The following is an 18,610-nucleotide window of genomic DNA, read 5'->3' on the forward strand; positions in this document are numbered from 1 at the left end:
CAAGCCAATACATGCCAAACCGCAAGCATCTACCAAAGTTGGCAGGTGGGCTCTTTGACCTTGCACTGGAAGCTCTCCCTGAACTCCCTCGAGTTCGCCATGGTACCCAGAATACGTGCCCACTTAGGCGCATGAGGATCGGTGTACACACGGTTGATGGCAGTATCCTTACGAGTCTTGCCACACCACCAGTTGCTGTAGCTGACGAAGAACATCTGCTCTTGTGAGAAGTGGTCCAAACCAGGCAGTTTCTGGTTGGGCGTCTCGGCCGAGCGGCGCTTCCAAGCCTGGAAAGACGCGGAGAGACCACCGGCATCGGCAATGTTCTCGCCAAGAGTGAGCTTGCCGTTGACGTGTAGTGGCTTATCGTCGGGGCCGGGAACGGTGAAGTTGGAGTATTGGTCAACAAAGCACTTGACTTTCTGCTCGAAGGCCTCTACCGTTGAGTTGGACCACCAGTCGGTGAGGTTGCCGTTCTGGTCGTAATGACGACCAGTGCTGTCGAAAGCGTGACTGAGTTCGTGACCAGCAACGGAGCCGAAAGCACCGTAGGACATGTACGCGGGTACATTGACGTCAAAGACTGGGAACTGCATGATACCGGCAGGGAAGACGATCTCGTTGCCGGGAGGGTTGTAGTAGGCGTTCACTGTTGGAACAGACATATCCCACTGATCGCGATCCACAGGCTTTCCAAGGGCGGACCACTCTTCCTTGACCTCGAAGCGGCGCATGGCAAGTGCATTGGCGAAGAATGCGTCTGACGAAACGTTGACGGTCTCGTAGTACTCCTCAAGCGTGGGCGGGTCCATGATGTTCGGGCTCTTGGTGGGGTAGCCGATCTTCTGGACGATGTTGTGCACCTTCTCGACGGCCTTCTTCGCCGTGTCCTTGTCCATCCATTCGGCAGCGTTCAACTTTTTAGCGAACTCGGTCTTGATGTCTGTGATGATGGTATCACCGAACTTCTTGGCCTCGGCGGAGAAGGCCTTCTCTACAAAGAAGCGACTCAAGATCCACCCCAATCCGTTGTCGACGTGGCTTACGCATGACCGCCATCGCTCGGGGGCGGAGTCGGGGTCCTTGCCTGCGAGCACGTTGACAAATCGACGGTAAGGCTTGACGGCTTCCGCATCAACGTAAGCAGAGAGAGACTGAACAGCCTTCCAGATGAAGTAAGCCTGGAGAACATCATCGGATGTAGCTGCGAGGATTACAGATAAATCCTTGAGATAGTTCGGAGTCGTAACAATGACGCGCTTGATATCGCCGCCTTCTGGGGCCTGACCTGCTAGAAGCGCTTTCAGCTCGATTTCGGGAGCGATCGCAGCCGCATCGTCGATCGAGAATGGGTTGTAAGCCTTCGTGACGTCTTCGCGATCTTCTTCGCTTGGAGATGCTGCCGCAAGTTTCTTTTCGAGGTCAATGATACCCGCAAATACGGCCTTGTCCTGGTCGGGGTACATTGCGCTAAGAATCTCAACAGCGACACCACGATATTTCTCGACGAGTTTCTCATCTTCGTAGCGCTCCTTGGAAGGCAGTCCGAAGCTATACGGGGCACCAACAGACACGACGACAGTGTCCGGGTCGGTGTCGTCGGCACCGGTGCCAGTCGAAACAAGACCAGTGATACCGTACTTGGCCAGAAGAAGGATAGTGTCCTTGATCGAGTGGGAGTCCGAAGCGACGGCAGAGTATGTCTTCTTGATCTCGTCAAGGACCTGCTTCAGAGGCCCAGCGCCAATGCTCTTGATCTTGTCTTCATTGAGGCACGCATCGTAAGCAGCTCTCATCTTGTCAAAGTTCTCCTCATCGGCGGATTTGGCAATTGACATCAGCTGCATGGGTGAGAAGTAAGAGTGCTACGGAGGGTTAGTTTGGATTGGTCTAAATATTAAGGTTGCGCTTACCTCGGAGTCCTTTGGGTAAGGAGCCTCGAGAATGTGGCGAAGCAACATCTGTGAGTTCTCCGACATGATGGTGCCGGTAAAGGCGTCACCCTGGTCAGCTCGCAGGTCATGGCGGTCTCTCCAGCCACCGCAGACAAGCTCCTCAAAGTCATCGCACGGGTCAAGCTCTTTGTACTGAGGTGACAGGTTGTAGAGAACCTCTGAGGCCGCATGCACACAAGCTGGAGTCAAGCATAACTCGCTCTCCTCTGGATAGTCGCCGGTCGGCTCATAGTCGACTTGACATCAATTAGTCGCGAATCAGTTGAACGTGATGATACACATACCCTGCGGAATTCCATAGAGTATGAGCGAAGCTGTGGCGGCGATGGCAAACAGCCTTCCTGCAGCTTGACGTTTGGAGTAGCGTTGCACGTAGCGTGGCTGCACGGGTGCCGACGCGTCTGACGCGACGAGCGGTGTCTTCTCAGCAGACATATTGAATAGCTGAACTGACAATATCAAGCTAGAGTTTGATGAGAGTTTTGATGATGCCAGCCAGCTGAACACCGTGGTGATGGATGATGAAGAAGAAGAAGAGCGGAGGGAGGCGGAGGCGATAGAGTTGGCCAGAAGCGGAGTCCGGGGTGCAGCTGACGCATGTTGGCGCGCTAGCACGTGCGGGACCTTGCAGATTCCATGACTCGTGCATCCGCAACGTCATCCGACACTGGTACATCACAGGTCGCTATCACCTGCCATCTTGTGTATGCTTGCAGCGGCCTTGTCCACTCGTGCATTAGCATCTTCATATTCTCACCTCCCAGATTAAGCATATTACGCCTTTACCGGAGCAAGCATCATGCATAGCAAGGCAGATGCGCACTGCGGCTCCGGCCCGGTTAGCTCAGCGCATCGATTCGGTCCCCAGCCCCCATCACCGACTCTTAGGCAGCAACATGAGCTGACTTCGATCCAAGCTTGAGGCCAATCACTCATCCTTGGTAGCGTTGTCCTGGTAACTATGATCACACATTCCAATCGCTTCTTAAACATGCGGTATGATGCGTATAATGTTACGACGTAGCTTTGTTGCACGCACGAGCTTTGCGCAAACGGTGGCTCGACTACTATTCTGACAAAGAACAAAGTTTAGCACATCTCAACCATGCCCAGGTGTGCAACCTCAAATATATACAAGAAAGTTTCCCATCGCAGACCAACTACGATCGACGACTACTCTCCAGAGGGCCCAGCAATCGTGGTGCCTGGCTTAATTGGAGTTCCAAAGTTCGGGGTTCCATCAGCATTCCAGTTGACCTTCTGTGCCATTGTGTATCTGTTGCCGTCGCACGCGCCAGTCTGGATAGCAGTAGCGTGGTAAACATTCCAGATCTCGGTACCGTCAGGGCTGGTGAAGAAACTGTATTGTGGTCAGCATGGGCGTTATACAGCACTGACTGGCCAACATACCCGTTATGACCTGGGCCGTAATTGCCATTGGCATTGGTGAAAACTGGTCCATCACTCTTCTTCCAGCTCGCGCTGAGCGCCGGATCACCCGATCCATTCCAGGTGAGCAGACCCAAGCTGTAGTTTGGTGTCCAACAGAAGCTTGCAGAGTAAGCAATGTAGGTCTTGCCGCCATGGTACATAGCAACTGGACCTTCTTGGACAGGACTACCATTGGTTTCCCATGACTCAGTAGGCGTAGAGAGAATCTTGGTGGCGCCGAGTTTGCCAGGCGAGGTCATGGGTGCGATGCAGAGGGACTGGAGGGCACCGGAGAAGCAAGACCAGGTAAAGTAGTTACCCCATTTGTTGAAACGGACGATAGAGCCATCGATTCCCCATACGTTGGTGAGTTGGGAGAGGTAGGTGTATGTGCCGAATGGGTCCGCTCCGCCTGAGACTGTTAGGTTACTCATCATCTATATAGTGGAACATCCTTACCCTTGAGCACATAAGGACGCTGGAAGTCCAGATTATTGGTGCCACTGCGGCCGGCAGTATAGTAGATGTACCAAGCACCGTCGAGGTAGTGTAGCTCAGGTGCCCACATGTTGCAGCACCTGTCAGGGTTCGTGTCGGTCCAAACGACCTTTGTCTCTCCTGTCTTCAAGCCTCCAAGCGTCTTCGCCCTCGTGATTGACAGGTTCGTCCATGTGGTCGTCATCATGTAGTAGTAGCCATTGGTGTAGGCTATGTGAGGATCTGACCCATCCGTTTGCTTGAGTGGGTTGCTGAAGCTTGCTGCGCCGACGAGGGAAGAGAGTGCGAGTACACATGTGCTGAGTGACTGGAGGAACTTCATGGCGGTAACAAGAGAAGATGAAATTTGCAGTCGGACTGGTGGTTCTCAACGTGGTCGTAGTAGTCTATCTTATAAGAAATCTGACATCGCACTTGATCTTGAGCCGCAACGAGATTGAAGGTATACGCCACAGCCCCAGTTCTTCCGTCAACGACTTACATTTTGTGATCATCCGGCTTTCCACGAATGACCACCATGACTACAGAGAAGCCAAGATATCTCTAGCGGAAACCTGGGGTGCAGCGCAGAAACTAAAGAGGACTAAAGGAGCGGACCGCTGGGCTCAATGTCTGTGAAAGGCTCCGATTGGTGCAAATGAGTGTGCGCATCGGGCAGCCCTCCGCCCCACACATGGTCCTTCCTCATATGGACTACGAGACTCCTATCACGTGTGTATGACTGATGCCATGTGGGGATGGAAGAAGTGCTGCGTAGTTGTTGCGACAAGTACATGAAGTGGTGTTGAAGCTGGATTGTGACGCTGGTGCAAGCCAATGAGCCGGCGTGTGTCGATGTGCCGCGGCTCCTTCCCGTTTTGCGCCAAACCTCAACACCTGCATCCCCTGACTGCCATCTAGCCTCATGTACTCCATACTCTAGCCGTTGACACTGGCGCTCTTCGGCATACCGATTCCTACTGCGGCTGTCGCACCGGCGTCGACAGGCAACACCGCACCCGTTATCCACCTCGCATGATCTGAACTCAGAAAAGTCACAGCACACGCTGCATCCCATCCATTGCCTTCCGTACCCAGCAGACTTCTCTTCTTTCGCGCTTCTCGGGCTTCCTCGCTCATACCGCCTGCATACATCATGGGCGTGTATAGCATCTACCATGTGTCAGTTCGTCGCCATGCAGCAGGAATGAAGAACCTACGCCAGGACAGACACAGTTCACCCTAATACCATCGGTTGCATGATGCGCAGCCATCGCCCTAGTCATGTTGACCACTGCGCCTTTACTGGTTGGATACAACAGATGCGGCGTGCCGCCCTTCAAGCCTGCGACTGAGCCCATGTTGACGATACTGCCTTTCATCTCGCCGTCGTTCTTCTGCATAGCTGGTATACAGTACTTTGTCATCTGTACCATGCTGCTAACATTGATCTCGAGTCCCTTCGCCCATGCTTCCATATCGACATCGACCGCTGTTCCTGGTGCACCGCTGACACCGACATTGTTCACCAGTATGTCCAACTTGCCGAACTCTTGGATCGCTTTAGCTACTGCAGCCTCGCAATCACTAGCCTTCGTAACGTCGGCCTGGACTGCTATAGCTCTTCCGCGATGTGGTTTTGACGCTGCCATTTCCGCAGTCTTCTCCGCCCAGTCCATCTTTAGATCCAGGCAAAGGACATGACAGCCCTCATCGGCGAGCATGATCGATATCGCACGACCATTCCCAATCCCATCACCATCGCAACCTGCTCCAGTTACGATCGCCACTCTATCTTTGAGGCCACGTGGTGGGGGTTCAGACGGTACTGTAGCCATTGTCTTCGACTTAAGTATATGACGTTGTTTCCGGCTGGTGTTTACGGATGACGAATTGGACCATTGAGTTCAAATGCAGATGCACGTAGTCATCTCCTGGCCAAGAATATCAAAGCCGACGCGCTCAGCTTGATAATGGTGGGCCTACAGCAAGCAACGTCAAAAAGCAAACATGATGTTGGTGGCATGCATGTGAGGACCTCGGTACATTGCGGGGTGACGCTAGCGACAGGGCGCAGATATGACGAAGCAGACTTGACGCGTCAATGCTAGGCTCGTACGAAGTTTGGCTACAAATCGAAAACATATTGCCGGGCTTCCTTCTATCAACAAAGCAACTATCCTCGGATTAAAACGACAATGGACTTCTCTCAGTACGGTGGACCGTCAGAAGAATGGTTGGCAGTGGAGAAGACACTGCCCGCACTGACTTTCGACATCTCACTGGATCCAATTGTCCTGCGCAATGCCGTCAATTCTGAGCGAGAAGCACGCTCTGCAGAGGTGAAGCAATTGTTTGCACCACATATCCAAACCAAAGATCACGCCATTCCGACCCGCGATGGCTCGACCATCGAAGCTCGAACCTATCGATCCGTGAAGAAGGATGCATCCGAGAAGCTTCCTGTGTACCTGTACTTCCACGGTGGAGGCTTCATCTTCGGTAATGCGTTTGAATTGTAATGCATCAGGGTCTATTGGCTGATGACGAGACAGGATCGCTGAGTAGCGAGGACCCGCTATGTGCGCAAACTGCGATCAAGACTGGGGCTCTGGTGCTGAATGTCAACTACCGCCATACACCAGAACACATCTTCCCAACTGCCTGGAATGACACTCATGACGCATTCGTCTGGCTGCACAAGAACATCGACATGCTCGGAGGCGATCCATCCCAAGTAGTTGTCGGTGGCATTTCAGCAGGCGGCAACCTAGCCGCTTCCCTAACTCTGGAGCAGCACCTTGGAAAGAGCGAAGACATTGCAGGTCTACCCGCTATAGCCGGCCAGATCCTAATCATCCCAATGCTCGCCCACCCAGCCACCTACGACCAAGGGCCAGGCAAGCTACTCAAACCCTCAACCTCATCCTATGTTGAGAATGAAGACGCACCGGTTTTGCCGAAAAAAACCATCGATTTCTTTACGAAGCTGCTGAAGATCGGGGATGTGGATCTGAAAGACACCAAGATGAATGTAGTCAATGCGACGGAAGACGAGGTCAAGGGCTTTCCTCCTACGGTGTTTGGCATTGCTGGCTTGGATCCGCTACGCGATGAGGGACTTTTGTTTGCGAAGAAGCTCTCCGAAGCTAACGTGCCGACGTCTACTATGCTGTTCAAGGGCGTGCCGCATGGTCATAGGCGGTTTGGGAAAGCGTTGAAGGCGTCCGAGCATTGGGATCAGTGTGTTGATGAAGGTATACTTTGGGTGCTTTCGAAACCGGAGGCTACGGGGAAGTTCGAAGTGAGGGTGCCGTGATTCTAGTGAGATTTAGGGAGCTAGGGAGTAATACCAGACGCTAGTTGAGACGCTTGAAGAAGTATTCAGGTCTCGCGGTCTATGACTTGGGGAAGCTCAGTGCTTAGAAACAAACTCTAACACACCCTTCACGAATGCCTCGGGGTTCTCTTCAGCGATATAATGCGCCGCCTCCCCGATTGTCACCATCTCAGCTCTTTCATGGTACTCCTTCGCCATACCCTCCGCAGACTGTGCCAGCATGAACTTCTCCCCATTCATGAGCAATGACGGTACCTTCACTTTCCCATGTTGACCGACCCATTCCCTATTCTCCTCAGCGTCCTTCTCAAACGCGCGATAAACCTCCAAACCCGCTCTGATTGCACCAGGCTGCGAGTATGCAAGCGCATAATGCTCAAGATCTGCGGGCGAAATAGACGCGCTATTATACGAAATCTTGTCGAAGAAATGCTTGAGGTATTCTCGCTCTTTGCCTGCGATTAAGAACTCCGGTAGATCGGGTACTTGGTGAAAGACGAAGTGGAAGACGTCCGGTGTGCCTTTCACGTTCTCATAGCATGACGTACCAGGTAGTGGACATTCACCCCAGATAACGCTAGCTACATCGTTGGGGTAACGCGATGCATACGCGAACGCAATCATGCCACCGATGTCATGTCCTACAACATGAATCTTGTCCTTGATACCGAAGTGCGATTGGACCAAGATTTGCAGGTCCTCCGCCATCTGCGTCTTTTGGTATCCCGTCAATGGTTTGGAGGATTGTCCTGCGCCACGGTAATCGGGCGCAATAACGTGATAGCCTGCATCTGATAGCGGCGTAATGACATGCCGGAACTGGTATGAGGTTTGTGGGAAGCCGTGGATGAGCAGTATGACGCCTTTTGGTCGAGACGAAGATGACGGGGTGCATTCGATGTAGTTTAGACGGATTTGTTCGTTGGATGTTGTGGTTATTGACGCGATTCGTTGACGCCAGCGCGAGCTGTCGATGGCTGTGGGTTGCGGGAAGGCCATGATAGATTGATGATCGATAGAGACCCGGGTCCAGTAGGAGTTGTAGAAGGAATATATATGTGCGTTAGGGTGTATATTCTCATGGGAGGCCGTGAATTGATTTGTAAGGCATGACGCTCCCACAGCGTCATGCCAAGCTCGGAAGCATACAGCCTCGTGTTGTTGATAGAATCAGTACTTTTTTCCTTACCAAAGCGATAAATTCTTTCTGAGAAAAGAGGACGCTTCTTGACTCGTAATCCTCTTCTCTGCATCGCAGCGTCGTAGCATTTCGGGCATTGTCCTTGTGGTGATAGGTAGTCTTGAGACTAATTCCTTTTGAAACCCAGCTCTTTCAGTATTAACATCTCTTGATAACGAAGAATTCGTACAGAATTGCCATCAATCGCAATCGTATCTACGTTTCGACACATGACAATTATTGCGAAAGCCTACGATACGCAGCGTGTTCGCCTTTCGGCGTTGGTCGGTCGGAAGTAGACTCGTGCTGTGCCATCGGGAAGCAGCGCTTAATACCAGCTTCACGACGAAAGTGATCCGAATTATACAGTAGCCCGTGCCACAGTTCCTCTGTTATCTCCTGGAAGGCATCTCGAGCTCGATAGGTGGGGTGCTTCTCTCTTCATGTCTCGGACATCATGAGTCAAACCGAACGCTATCCTCTGCGCGATTCAGTCAGGATGCCGAAGTAGATGAGCATGGAACCCAAGGGGGTGAAGAGTCGATATAACAGCCTGAAGCATTGACGCCTTGTAGGATCAAGAATGAAGGATCGGGATTAATGGAACATCTGAAGATGCGCCTGCGACACGCTAGAATGGTTGCCCCACATTTTGCCGTCTTTGCCTGAGATCCGCCTGAGGACCCTTGTCGAAATGACCAATGGAACCACGCTTGCTTTGATGCCACTCTGCCGGAGACGTGCAGCTGCGGTAACGTCTGTCGCATATCGTTCGCGTATCAACGCCAATTGTATCAGGCCAGTAACATGGCGAAATTCACCCCCGCAATGCCGCAACTTTCCTTAGGTGCGAAAAGCAACCGGCGCGTATCGTAGTAATCAGGACGGCGACATGGCGATATATAAGGTCGCAGGGGATGGCAATGCATCCAGCAGTACACCCACCATAATCACTTACATCCTCCTATAATCATCACCGACAATGCCTACACACGGAGAAAGGAACCTCGAGCTCGGGAACCAGGCGTATGCTGCTTCCTTCGACCAGGGCCATCTAGCGCTACCACCCAGCCAAAGATATACCATCGGTAAGCACCTGCAACCACATCTGCAGCCATCTTCCGCTAATACGACGCGTCAGTAACATGTATGGACGCGCGCATCGACCCAACCGCCGCCTTTGGCATCCCTCTCGGAGCCGCCCACGTAATCCGCAACGCCGGCGGCTGTGTACACGACGCGTTCCGATCCATCGTCATATCGCAACAACTGCTTGGAACAAGAGAAGTCATCGTCGTAAAGCACACCGGATGCGGCATGCTCACATTCGACAACCCGACTGCGAAAGCCGTGGTCATGAAGAAGAGAGGAGAGATAGCTGCGAGAGAGGTGGAGACTCTCGACTTCCGGCCTTTCCGTGATCTGGAGATTCAAGTAAAGAAGGATATACAATGGCTGCGGATCAAAGCGATCGAGGAGAACATTCGGTTCAGCGGCTGGATTTACGATGTCGAGACGGGGAAGACGACGAGAGTGGTGTGAGCTGCTTGGAGGATATGATTGAGCTGTGCGATATACCCATAATAATGTAACAACATCTTGTGAGTCTCGTTCGTCAACATACACACCTGCCCAGCCATAAGTACCTTGATGCGGAGATGTTGGTGTTTCCTAGCGCCTATGACGGTCAACACCTTTCCTCTTTCGGGCTAGCCTTCAGGCTGCCTAATGCCCTGTCAACTTCCACGACGCGCTCTAGTTCTACCGTCGTGCAACAACAAGCTTCATTTTCATTCCATCCATTCGTCCACGCGTGGTTCACGTAGCCGAAGCTACTGATTTGCTATGGAATCCGAACATGAGTCGCTCGACGTCTTGCCCGACGAAATGGTGCAGGAGATAATCGGACAACTCGGCGTCATCCGCTCCTACGACACGCAGTTCAGGTACACCAAACACCAGAAGGACGGAGTGCTAGAAGCAAACCGTCAATACGAAAACCAGATCCGCCGGCTGGCCTTGTACAATCTCTGCTCGACGTCCCGTCGTCTTAGGCGACTGGCTAACCCAATCCTGTACGCCTCGTTTATAGGAACCGCCACCGAGCACGGCACAGAAACTCTCCGGCTGTGGCGCGAGAGAGTTTTGGACCGTTTCGGCTCAGGTGAGGAACTCAACAAATATCTGAAGTACGTGGAAATTCGACGCATGGATAAGTGGTGCCAGAACGACAACATACCACCGCACATCATCGCACAACACTACCTTACCATGTTAGCCGACGTTGTGAAACAGGCACCCAACCTACAACACCTGTCGATCGAGAACATAGAAGACCACGAACGATCCTTTTGGAAACACCTTGTCCCTGAGCAGGACACATCACCTTCATCTGCACCTAAGCCAGTAGCCGAACATTTTTTCAGCAAGCTCCGAACCTTGTGCGTCCATACGGCTACCCATGGCTACTACATGGACGATAGAACCATGTCATTCCCTCAGATTTGCCCCTACATATCCACGGCTCCCATGCTCAACGACTTCCGAGCTTGTGGTGTCGCGTCGCATCCGTCAGAATCGATGCCTCAGCTTGGCTGCTGGAACACGCTGCAGAGACTCGAAATCACTGAATGCTTCCTTGAGATAGATTCGGTGGCCAGTGTTTTGTCGGCATGTGAAAGCCTAAGACATGTTGTTTGTACATGGAATTCCCTGGAGGATGTTGAAGGAAGGCCGTCCGACCTTTACGCCAGCCTCTTATGTCACGCTGAGACGCTCGAGTTCCTACATCTCGATCTTCGTGAACTCATGTTCCGATCGGAGGAAGATTCGGACTCTAATCTAGACGAAGAAGACGAGGGGTACGCAGATCAGGTACTGCTTGAACCTCTCGGCACTCTTCGATCGTTCGAACGTTTGAGCGAGTTGATCGTGTCTCAGAATTGTTTGCTCGGTGTTTTTCCCCCATATGGTGATTTCCCTGAGAGCGCATCCCCAATAGCCGAGCTACTATCGCGGTCTGTTACCAACTTCACGATGCTGCTCGGTTATGAAAGCCTATATCGGGTGGGCTACAAGAGTATGGATGAATCGAGTTACTTATGGGATCTAGTATCAGGATGCAGGCCATCTGATCTGAGCTTGCAAGACCTGAGTTTCCGAGCTAAGCACAAGTTGTCAGAGGCGCCCGAACTAACGCGGGCGTTCCTTGACATGGGTGTGCGTTATGAGCAAGTAATGGAGCAGTCCTTTATCCATGAAGCCTTCAGGTAAACTTCGTCAGATGACTATTTTCTTGGCGCAGTTTCAATTGTCGAGAGCACGGTGGACAATGCTATATCAGGCGCCAAAGGACGCGACATGCGCACTAGAAAGTATCAAACGAAACTATCAAACGCACACATTATGTTCAATCAGCCTAACTCCACCCAGTGGTCCAGCCCCGGTGACACCACGCGACCAGGAGATGGACATACATTGAAACGACCCATGTGGACCTACCTCAATCGCACCACCGCCGACCTGACGACAAGACTCCGCCTTTACTTTAGTGGTGGTCATTGCGGCCATGGACCTTCACGTGCTAGCGCCCCTCACCCGGCAAATCGTAGCCATATAAGTCTGCCAACCTACTGATCAAGACTTACCTCCCTTTACTCTACACCTTGGTCGGGCATCATTTCGATACGACCTGCACGGACTCCACTTGAACGGCTACTCCTTGAACCAGTTCTATTACAACGGCATCTTCTATCTCGACAAGAAACTGCAGCAATCTCCAAGATAACCGTTCAAGCGATCGATTACTCCCATAGAGCTGACTACCCCAGTACCAGTCACAAGCCTTCAGCATGGCGACTTCCAGCGACCAGACCACCGATGTAGATATTGCAGCGCCCTCAGGCGTCAAAATTGCCGCTGCAAATACCGAGACACATGAGGGAGAGATCCACAGTCAAGAGAACACATTGGACTTTGATCATTCGCCTGTCATGTCTAAAGAATCTAAGCCCAAGGTCGAGAAGCCAAAGGGCACCCAAGAGCAAGTGGCTATTGAAAGTTCGGCAGATACTAAGACCACCACCCTTAGTTCTCTCTTTCCCTCCCCTAAGCTTGTTGCAGACGATAGCAAGAGTATTGCCTCTTTTGAAGATGGAGAGATCGTTGAGGCAAACTCCGACAACGCGGCCGGAGCGAGCCACACAACCGTGCAAGAACAAAATGAGCAAATTAACGAGACGGCGGAGTCAAAGCTCGGTACGTCTCAACATCTTTGCCGACCTCATATACTAATGCAAAGTAAAGCATCCTGTGTCGTCAACAAAGAAGATTTCATAGCATCGCCCCCTGAACGTCGTGTTGAGGCCACCAAGACCGACGTTGACATCGAAACCGAAGATAGCGACTTCAAAACCGACACAGACGCGAGCATCGTGGCGCCGAAGCCTTCGAGACCAGCTCATAGTCTACCTCCACACATGCGCCCTGACTTCCAGTCGCCTCCATCCCGCCTCTTCGGCCTCCAAGACCCGAGGGTAGGTAGCTTTGCAAACCTACCGTTCTTTGCGAAACTGACATATACAGTACGTGATGTTGCCAAACGAAGCTACTCGATTCAACGATAGTCCTCGAGCACCTCGCGCCCACTACAGCTCCTACGGATCCCGAGGAGGCGACCACGGCGATCGCGAACAAGTCGTCCGCATGAACGCACAATTGATGAAGCTCAAAAACGAACTCGACGCCGAGCGCACCAAGAACATCCGTCTCCGCAAGGCCGTCGAAGCCGAACAGCAACAAAAAGTTGAAGCAGCCTCCTCTGTCATGCTGACAAACCTCCTCCGCGAGCAAGCTGCGGCCCTCACGCTCAAGTCCAAAGTCGAAGCTCGAGAGCGCGACCTCGACTACCGGGAGCAGAAGATCACTCAACTCGAAGTCTATCTCTCCGAGGGTCAGAAACAGCTCATGTACGACCTAGAAAAGAACGGCGACCGACCGATGAGCGCCGTGCAGATGGAACACGCGCGCCGCGAAGCCGAACTCAATGCGCAGAAGGACATGGCTGATACGAATGGAAAGTTGAACATCAAGATGGAAGCTCTCCGTCTCCGCGAAGGAGCCCAACAGATGCGCGAACAGCACTGGAAAGCCATGGCTCGCGAGCAACTTGAAGTTGAATTCGCCGAAAACTCCATCACTCATGAGAAAGCTGATGAGGTTGCGGAGGAGGCGTACAACGACGGTTTGGGTGTGGGTAAAGAGGTGGGTCGTAAGGAAGCACTCAAAGAATCGCACCAGCGCGGCTTTCTGGAGGGCTATGGGGCCTGTCATCGTACGCAGGTTACGCTGAGTAAAGTGCGTCAGGGGCTTATTGCGAGGGATAATCCCGAGTTGGACTTCCTGTATGATGCCAATCATCCCCACAATCTCTACAACATTGGTTCTCTTCTCGGCCGAATGGAAGCTGAGGACAGCAATCAACACACTGCGAAGGCTGTTCATCAGAACAAGATTGTTGCTGAGAAAGGCACCCCCGTACCTGATCTGAAGACCGAATCTGCTGAGGAGACTTCGAGGATGGAGGGTAAGGTCAACGGACAGACCAACGGCCATATCAACGCCACCAACGGTACTATGGTCCACAAGCGCGAAGAACCAACCATCAGGATGCCTACTCCCCGTCCTACCTTCGCCGCTGAACTTCGTGGCCCCTCGCTCACGCACAACGGTCACATTGTCCTCGCTAACAACGCCGCGTCGCCTGTTGTCAAGGAAATTGGCCGTCCGGTCATCAAGTATGAAGATGGGGGAATGAATCTGATTGATCTCATGTAGGGGGCGACGTCAAGGGTGGCCAAGGGTGAGTGGAAGGAGGAGGACGAGATGGAGACGATAGGGTGAACATGAGTGGCATTGATGGGATGAGGGTTGATCTAAAAGCTTGCGTTTCCGTTATCATTATGGAATCAGATGATAGTGGGGACATATATGGATGATCTAAAAGACATGTATACGAGAAGTGATCCAAGTCTTTATTGCCTGGTGCTCCAGCGTGCAAGTGTCTGTCCTGATGGAAAACAGTGTAGTTGTCTGTATTCTGTCTTCTCTAAATGTCACTGTACTTATTTAATTGGAAACGCAATAGTTGTTTTGAGATTGACCTATAGGGGAACAAGAATGAACATTGGTCAGAGCAATCTCGTGACGGAGAACAGCTTAGTCGCGCGTGTAGGCTCGGATTACGAAAAGCGGTTTGGTGATGACAACATTCTGGGGCGAAAGCGGCCAGGGCTTCCTATCCCGAAAGGGCAACGGACCTCGGCCCAATCACGAAGCCTTGGTGCAACCGGACACCAACCTCGCATGCGCTGGAAGTTGCACGCCTGCATTGCTCTATCACGACTGCCCATCTGCTACACGCACCGTTACTACACGATTAGTTAAACAAATACGCCTCTCGCTCTACGTATTATCGCATTGACGCACCCGTGAGTTGCCGGGACGCAGCGTTATCTCTGGTGGTGTTCCGACATTCCCCACACGCGACGACTGCTCCACCCCCGAGTACGCGGGCTGCATAGCCCTCTCAACCATCACCATGATACAAGGCACGCGTCGCTGGCTCAGACGCAACCGCACAAACTTTGCCATCGGCGCCGGAGTGCTCGGCGCGGGTTATCTGGCGGGGCAGTATGTCCTGGGCAAGCTCGGGGAGGCGAGGCAGCGCATGAGCGATGATCGCATCGCCAAAGAGAAGTGCGCTCACACCGTGTCTATCACATGACATCCTCTAACGACAGTGCAGTCTACGTCGCCGCTTCGAGCAGAACCAGGAAGACTGCACCTTCACCGTCCTCGCCATCCTGCCCACCGCGACCGAGAACATACTGGATGCCATTCCTGTCGAACAAGTACTGGAGGAGCTGCAGAGACAAAAGGCAGAGCGCCTATCGCGGAGTGTCGGACCCAGCGAGATTGCCAGTTCAGCGCCTCCAAGTGTAGCAGACACGACTGAGGATGACGCACGGAGCTCGAGTCTTCAGACGGATAGCTTCATCCATGCCAGCCAAATCGCTACAGAGGGTGACAGCAGCACGGGCCCTACCGAGGCTATCCCAGAGGTCAGGGAGGATAGGAAGAGCAAGAAGAGCAAGGCGCAACTATGGAGCGAGATGAAGATCAGCTGTAAGCACCGTGATGTTGGCGTTGAGACTTGACATACTGACGCAACCAGCCATAACACGCGCCTTCACCCTTATCTACACCCTCTCTCTCCTCACGCTTCTAACTCGCATTCAACTGAACCTCCTCGGCCGCCGAAACTACCTCGCCTCCGTTGTGTCGTTAGCCGCGCCGCAGTCGACGACCGAAGGCGCAAGGATCAACTTGGAGAACAATGACGACGACAACTTTGAGCAAGCATACGGCAACGACTTTGAGACAAACCGCAGGTATCTCAGCTTGAGCTGGTGGCTCCTACACAAGGGATGCATAGAGCTCATCGAGAAAGTGCGGACTGCAGTCAAGGACGTCTTCGGCCTGGTAAACCCCAGAGAAGAAATGACCTTGGAGAGACTGTCGGAACTTACCCTGGAAGTGCGCAAGAGGGTTGAAGGTGCAACAGAGGAAGAGCGAAGGTAAGAGCCCCATCTCATCTCAAATGACACCAGCTAACTCCCTACAGAACATGCAAGTGGCTTACATTCCTCCTTCCACCGCAAGACCAGGAAGACTACGTCCTCCGTGAATCCGGCATGACCTCGTCCTCCGAGTCCACATCACCCACAACAACAACCTCTCTCCGCCGCCTAATCGACGAAACCTCTGACCTCATCGACTCGCCCGCCTTCACACATGTCCTCACACAGCTCCTCGACACTGCTTTCTCCCACCTCGTCGATGTGAAGATCTCACAACTCTCCTATAAGATCCCGCCCATCTCTGACAACCACGCTCGTGTGCAGGAGATTGTTGGACACGACATCAAGGCCAAGGTCGCGAACAGCTTAGCCGTATTCTGCAGACAAGCGCACAGCATCGGTACTGGAGCGAACAACGAATACCTAGCTGCTATCGAAGCTGTTGGTGGTCTTGAGGCGTTCGCTGCTGTCGTCTACTCTAGCAACTTCGAGTACGAAAGCCCAGAGGCTGCCGCGTTGAGTCAATCTGCCCCTGCTCCTGTCGAGCTAACAAAGCCGAGCGTGGTGCCTGAGGTTGCAGCTTTACAGGATGCACAGGAGGCTAAGTCAGACGATCCGTTCGAGAGCGCTTGGGGTAAGGCGTTGGCGAAAGAGGATGGGAAGCAGTTCTAGGGGATTGTATGATAGGTGCATGTGGGAGTGGCCGTCGCGACGTAGGATTCTTGAGATACCCGTAATTTGAACCTGTAACACTATATTTCCTCGCTTCTTATTTCACATGAGATTGTGTATATCCCAATTCCGATTACAAGCGTTGTGCCTTCCGGCCTCGGATTGTTGAGTCGTGACGTCAGAGCCATAGTGGGACCTGTGAACACCTCTCAAGGGCATGTACCTTTGACTACCCCTGCCCGTTCCCCTGAACCACCAATACAGAAGAACAGCCAAAGTACTGGAGCATCACCGGTACTCACAATGGCAGACCAGCAAAACGTCAATCAAGGCAAGGACGCCTACGTAACCCTCCTCACACGACCCAGTTACCTAGCCGGCGCAATTCTCCTCGCCTACACCCTACACAAACACTCACCCTCCACGCCCCTCATAATAACCTACACCCCGGAAACCCTCCCAGAAACCTGCATCAACGCTTTCAAAGCTGAAGCCGCGCATTCGAATATAATCCTGCACCCTGTGGAACACTTGCGCCTGCCTGAAGATGGAACCGAACACGGCATGGTCGCCGAGCGCTTCATCGATACGTGGACGAAACTGCGGGTTTTTGATCTCTGGGATATGCCTGGCCACAAATTCGAACGGATATGCTGGCTCGACGCCGACATGATGATCTTCTCCAACCCCTCACCCTTGGTCTTCAACGAAGAAAACGACGCGTATCTCAAGGGGGGTGATGGGATGAGGACGATGGCTGTACATACCTGTGTCTGCAACCTAGACCACGACTCCTGGGCCCCCGCGGAATGGAACCCGGAGAACTGCGCTATTGCGAAACTCGCCGCACCGGATCAGTTGGCAGAGGTTAAGTCAGAACCATATACGCTTTCGAATTTCAACTCGGGGACTTTTCTGTACCGGCCTAGTCAACAGTTGTCTTCTTTCGTACTGAACAAGTTCGAGGAGTTGGGCAATGCAAAGTTACGCGCCATGAAATTCCCAGACCAAGATTTCCTCAACGAAGCCTTCGACGGGCGGTGGAGCAGTCTTTCCTGGAAAACCAATGCGTTGAAGACGTGGCGGTACTGGCACGAAAATATCTGGCGCGACGACCAGGTCGCAGTCCTGCATTACATCGTCGATAAGCCGTGGGTAGCGAGGCTGGATGAGAATGGCAAAGCAGGGTATCTGGGTAAAGACGGTGTGACGCATGGGTGGTGGTGGGATGAGTTTGGCAAGTGGAAGGCGGAGAGGGAGAAGCATGGGAAAAAAGAATTGTTGGAGATTGTGGGCAAGTATGCGGCTAGAGAGGATGGGCAGGTGGATGAGGAGATGAGGGCTGTGGGGGGTGGGGCGCAGGATTTTGCGAAGAAGTGGCCTGCTAAGGATGCTGAAGATGCTGGTGGAGATGATAAGGGGATGGGGGCTAAGGCGAATGAACCCCAGTTGTCAGCGGAGGCACAAGAGAAGGCAGAGCAGTTTGGCAAGGTTGACGCGCCAAGTGGGAAGATGTTGGGAGAGAGGGGGCATGGACGCGTTGTCAGGGGTGGGAGGGGACTCGGGGGGAGAGGAAGGGGCGAGGGGTGGAGTGTTATGCAGGATTGATGTTGATGTAGACGAATGAGCGGAGTGTCAGAAGGTGTGATGGTAGCTAAAGCGTTAATAGAGGGATGTAAAACTAATATGCATAGACTGGCGGGGAGACATTCAACATGGTCCAGCGCTTTCCTCCTCCGCTACGGCTCGTGTTAGCCTTTGTATAGCCCATAATAATAGTAAGCTCCAGCGTCCGTAGCGAATGTGTTGAGTTCGAAAGTCAAAAAGAACCAAACTGAAACGTCAAATCGTAAGTCGTGTCGTGAAGTCGTTATCGTCAAAACGTATGATGCATTCGTCAAGCGAGCATTGTCGC

The 18,610-nt window shown here is 52.7% G+C and overlaps 10 protein-coding genes across 10 annotated transcripts; 6 read left to right on the forward strand and 4 right to left on the reverse strand.

Annotated features, from left to right (window-relative positions):
* Positions 1–29: 29 nt before the first annotated feature.
* On the reverse strand, positions 30–2,390 carry BKA58DRAFT_412523 (uncharacterized protein; the record flags this gene model as incomplete). Its single annotated transcript, XM_046172359.1, has 3 exons — positions 30–1,865; positions 1,914–2,191; positions 2,240–2,390. 3 exons carry the CDS (start codon positions 2,388–2,390, stop codon positions 30–32), a joined length of 2,265 nt encoding a protein of 754 aa, XP_046023010.1.
* A 738-nt stretch (positions 2,391–3,128) lies between these two features.
* Positions 3,129–4,206, reverse strand: BKA58DRAFT_460040 (glycosyl hydrolase; the record flags this gene model as incomplete). The annotated part of the gene is made up of 3 exons (XM_046174742.1): positions 3,129–3,315; positions 3,366–3,798; positions 3,846–4,206. The coding sequence occupies 3 exons, from the start codon at positions 4,204–4,206 to the stop codon at positions 3,129–3,131; spliced, it is 981 nt and encodes a 326-aa protein (XP_046023011.1).
* A 446-nt stretch (positions 4,207–4,652) lies between these two features.
* On the reverse strand, positions 4,653–6,042 carry BKA58DRAFT_203160 (short-chain dehydrogenase/reductase-like protein SDR). The gene is made up of 2 exons (XM_046165869.1): positions 5,084–6,042; positions 4,653–5,036 (listed from the first exon to the last, which is right to left on the reverse strand). The coding sequence occupies exons 1-2, from the start codon at positions 5,699–5,701 to the stop codon at positions 4,803–4,805; spliced, it is 852 nt and encodes a 283-aa protein (XP_046023012.1). The 5' UTR covers positions 5,702–6,042; the 3' UTR covers positions 4,653–4,802.
* BKA58DRAFT_203153 (Alpha/Beta hydrolase protein) lies at positions 5,882–7,230 on the forward strand. The gene is made up of 2 exons (XM_046165867.1): positions 5,882–6,365; positions 6,419–7,230. Exons 1-2 carry the CDS (start codon positions 6,062–6,064, stop codon positions 7,180–7,182), a joined length of 1,068 nt encoding a protein of 355 aa, XP_046023013.1. The 5' UTR covers positions 5,882–6,061; the 3' UTR covers positions 7,183–7,230.
* On the reverse strand, positions 7,231–8,530 carry BKA58DRAFT_203154 (soluble epoxide hydrolase). The gene has a single exon (XM_046165868.1). The coding sequence runs from the start codon at positions 8,200–8,202 to the stop codon at positions 7,279–7,281; it is 924 nt and encodes a 307-aa protein (XP_046023014.1). The 5' UTR covers positions 8,203–8,530; the 3' UTR covers positions 7,231–7,278.
* Positions 8,531–8,961: 431 nt separating this feature from the next.
* BKA58DRAFT_387848 (carbonic anhydrase) lies at positions 8,962–10,166 on the forward strand. The gene is made up of 2 exons (XM_046170603.1): positions 8,962–9,471; positions 9,525–10,166. Exons 1-2 carry the CDS (start codon positions 9,366–9,368, stop codon positions 9,923–9,925), a joined length of 507 nt encoding a protein of 168 aa, XP_046023015.1. The 5' UTR covers positions 8,962–9,365; the 3' UTR covers positions 9,926–10,166.
* On the forward strand, positions 10,081–11,715 carry BKA58DRAFT_203166 (uncharacterized protein). The gene has a single exon (XM_046165870.1). It carries the CDS (start codon positions 10,229–10,231, stop codon positions 11,654–11,656), a length of 1,428 nt encoding a protein of 475 aa, XP_046023016.1. The 5' UTR covers positions 10,081–10,228; the 3' UTR covers positions 11,657–11,715.
* A 379-nt stretch (positions 11,716–12,094) lies between these two features.
* BKA58DRAFT_203168 (uncharacterized protein) lies at positions 12,095–14,545 on the forward strand. Its single transcript, XM_046165871.1, has 3 exons — positions 12,095–12,640; positions 12,689–12,918; positions 12,968–14,545. The coding sequence occupies exons 1-3, from the start codon at positions 12,235–12,237 to the stop codon at positions 14,216–14,218; spliced, it is 1,887 nt and encodes a 628-aa protein (XP_046023017.1). The 5' UTR covers positions 12,095–12,234; the 3' UTR covers positions 14,219–14,545.
* A 162-nt stretch (positions 14,546–14,707) lies between these two features.
* On the forward strand, positions 14,708–16,905 carry BKA58DRAFT_363634 (peroxisomal membrane protein). Its single transcript, XM_046168833.1, has 4 exons — positions 14,708–15,139; positions 15,189–15,568; positions 15,618–16,020; positions 16,068–16,905. The coding sequence occupies exons 1-4, from the start codon at positions 14,982–14,984 to the stop codon at positions 16,693–16,695; spliced, it is 1,569 nt and encodes a 522-aa protein (XP_046023018.1). The 5' UTR covers positions 14,708–14,981; the 3' UTR covers positions 16,696–16,905.
* Positions 16,512–18,303, forward strand: BKA58DRAFT_460049 (nucleotide-diphospho-sugar transferase; the record flags this gene model as incomplete). The annotated part of the gene is made up of 1 exon (XM_046174743.1): positions 16,512–18,303. Exon 1 carries the CDS (start codon positions 16,999–17,001, stop codon positions 18,301–18,303), a length of 1,305 nt encoding a protein of 434 aa, XP_046023019.1. The 5' UTR covers positions 16,512–16,998.
* Between the last annotated feature and the right edge of the window lie 307 nt (positions 18,304–18,610).

The sequence above is a fragment of the Alternaria rosae genome, assembly GCF_020736505.1.
Source record: "Alternaria rosae strain MPI-PUGE-AT-0040 chromosome Unknown BKA58scaffold_7, whole genome shotgun sequence".
NCBI lineage: Eukaryota > Fungi > Ascomycota > Dothideomycetes > Pleosporales > Pleosporaceae > Alternaria > Alternaria rosae.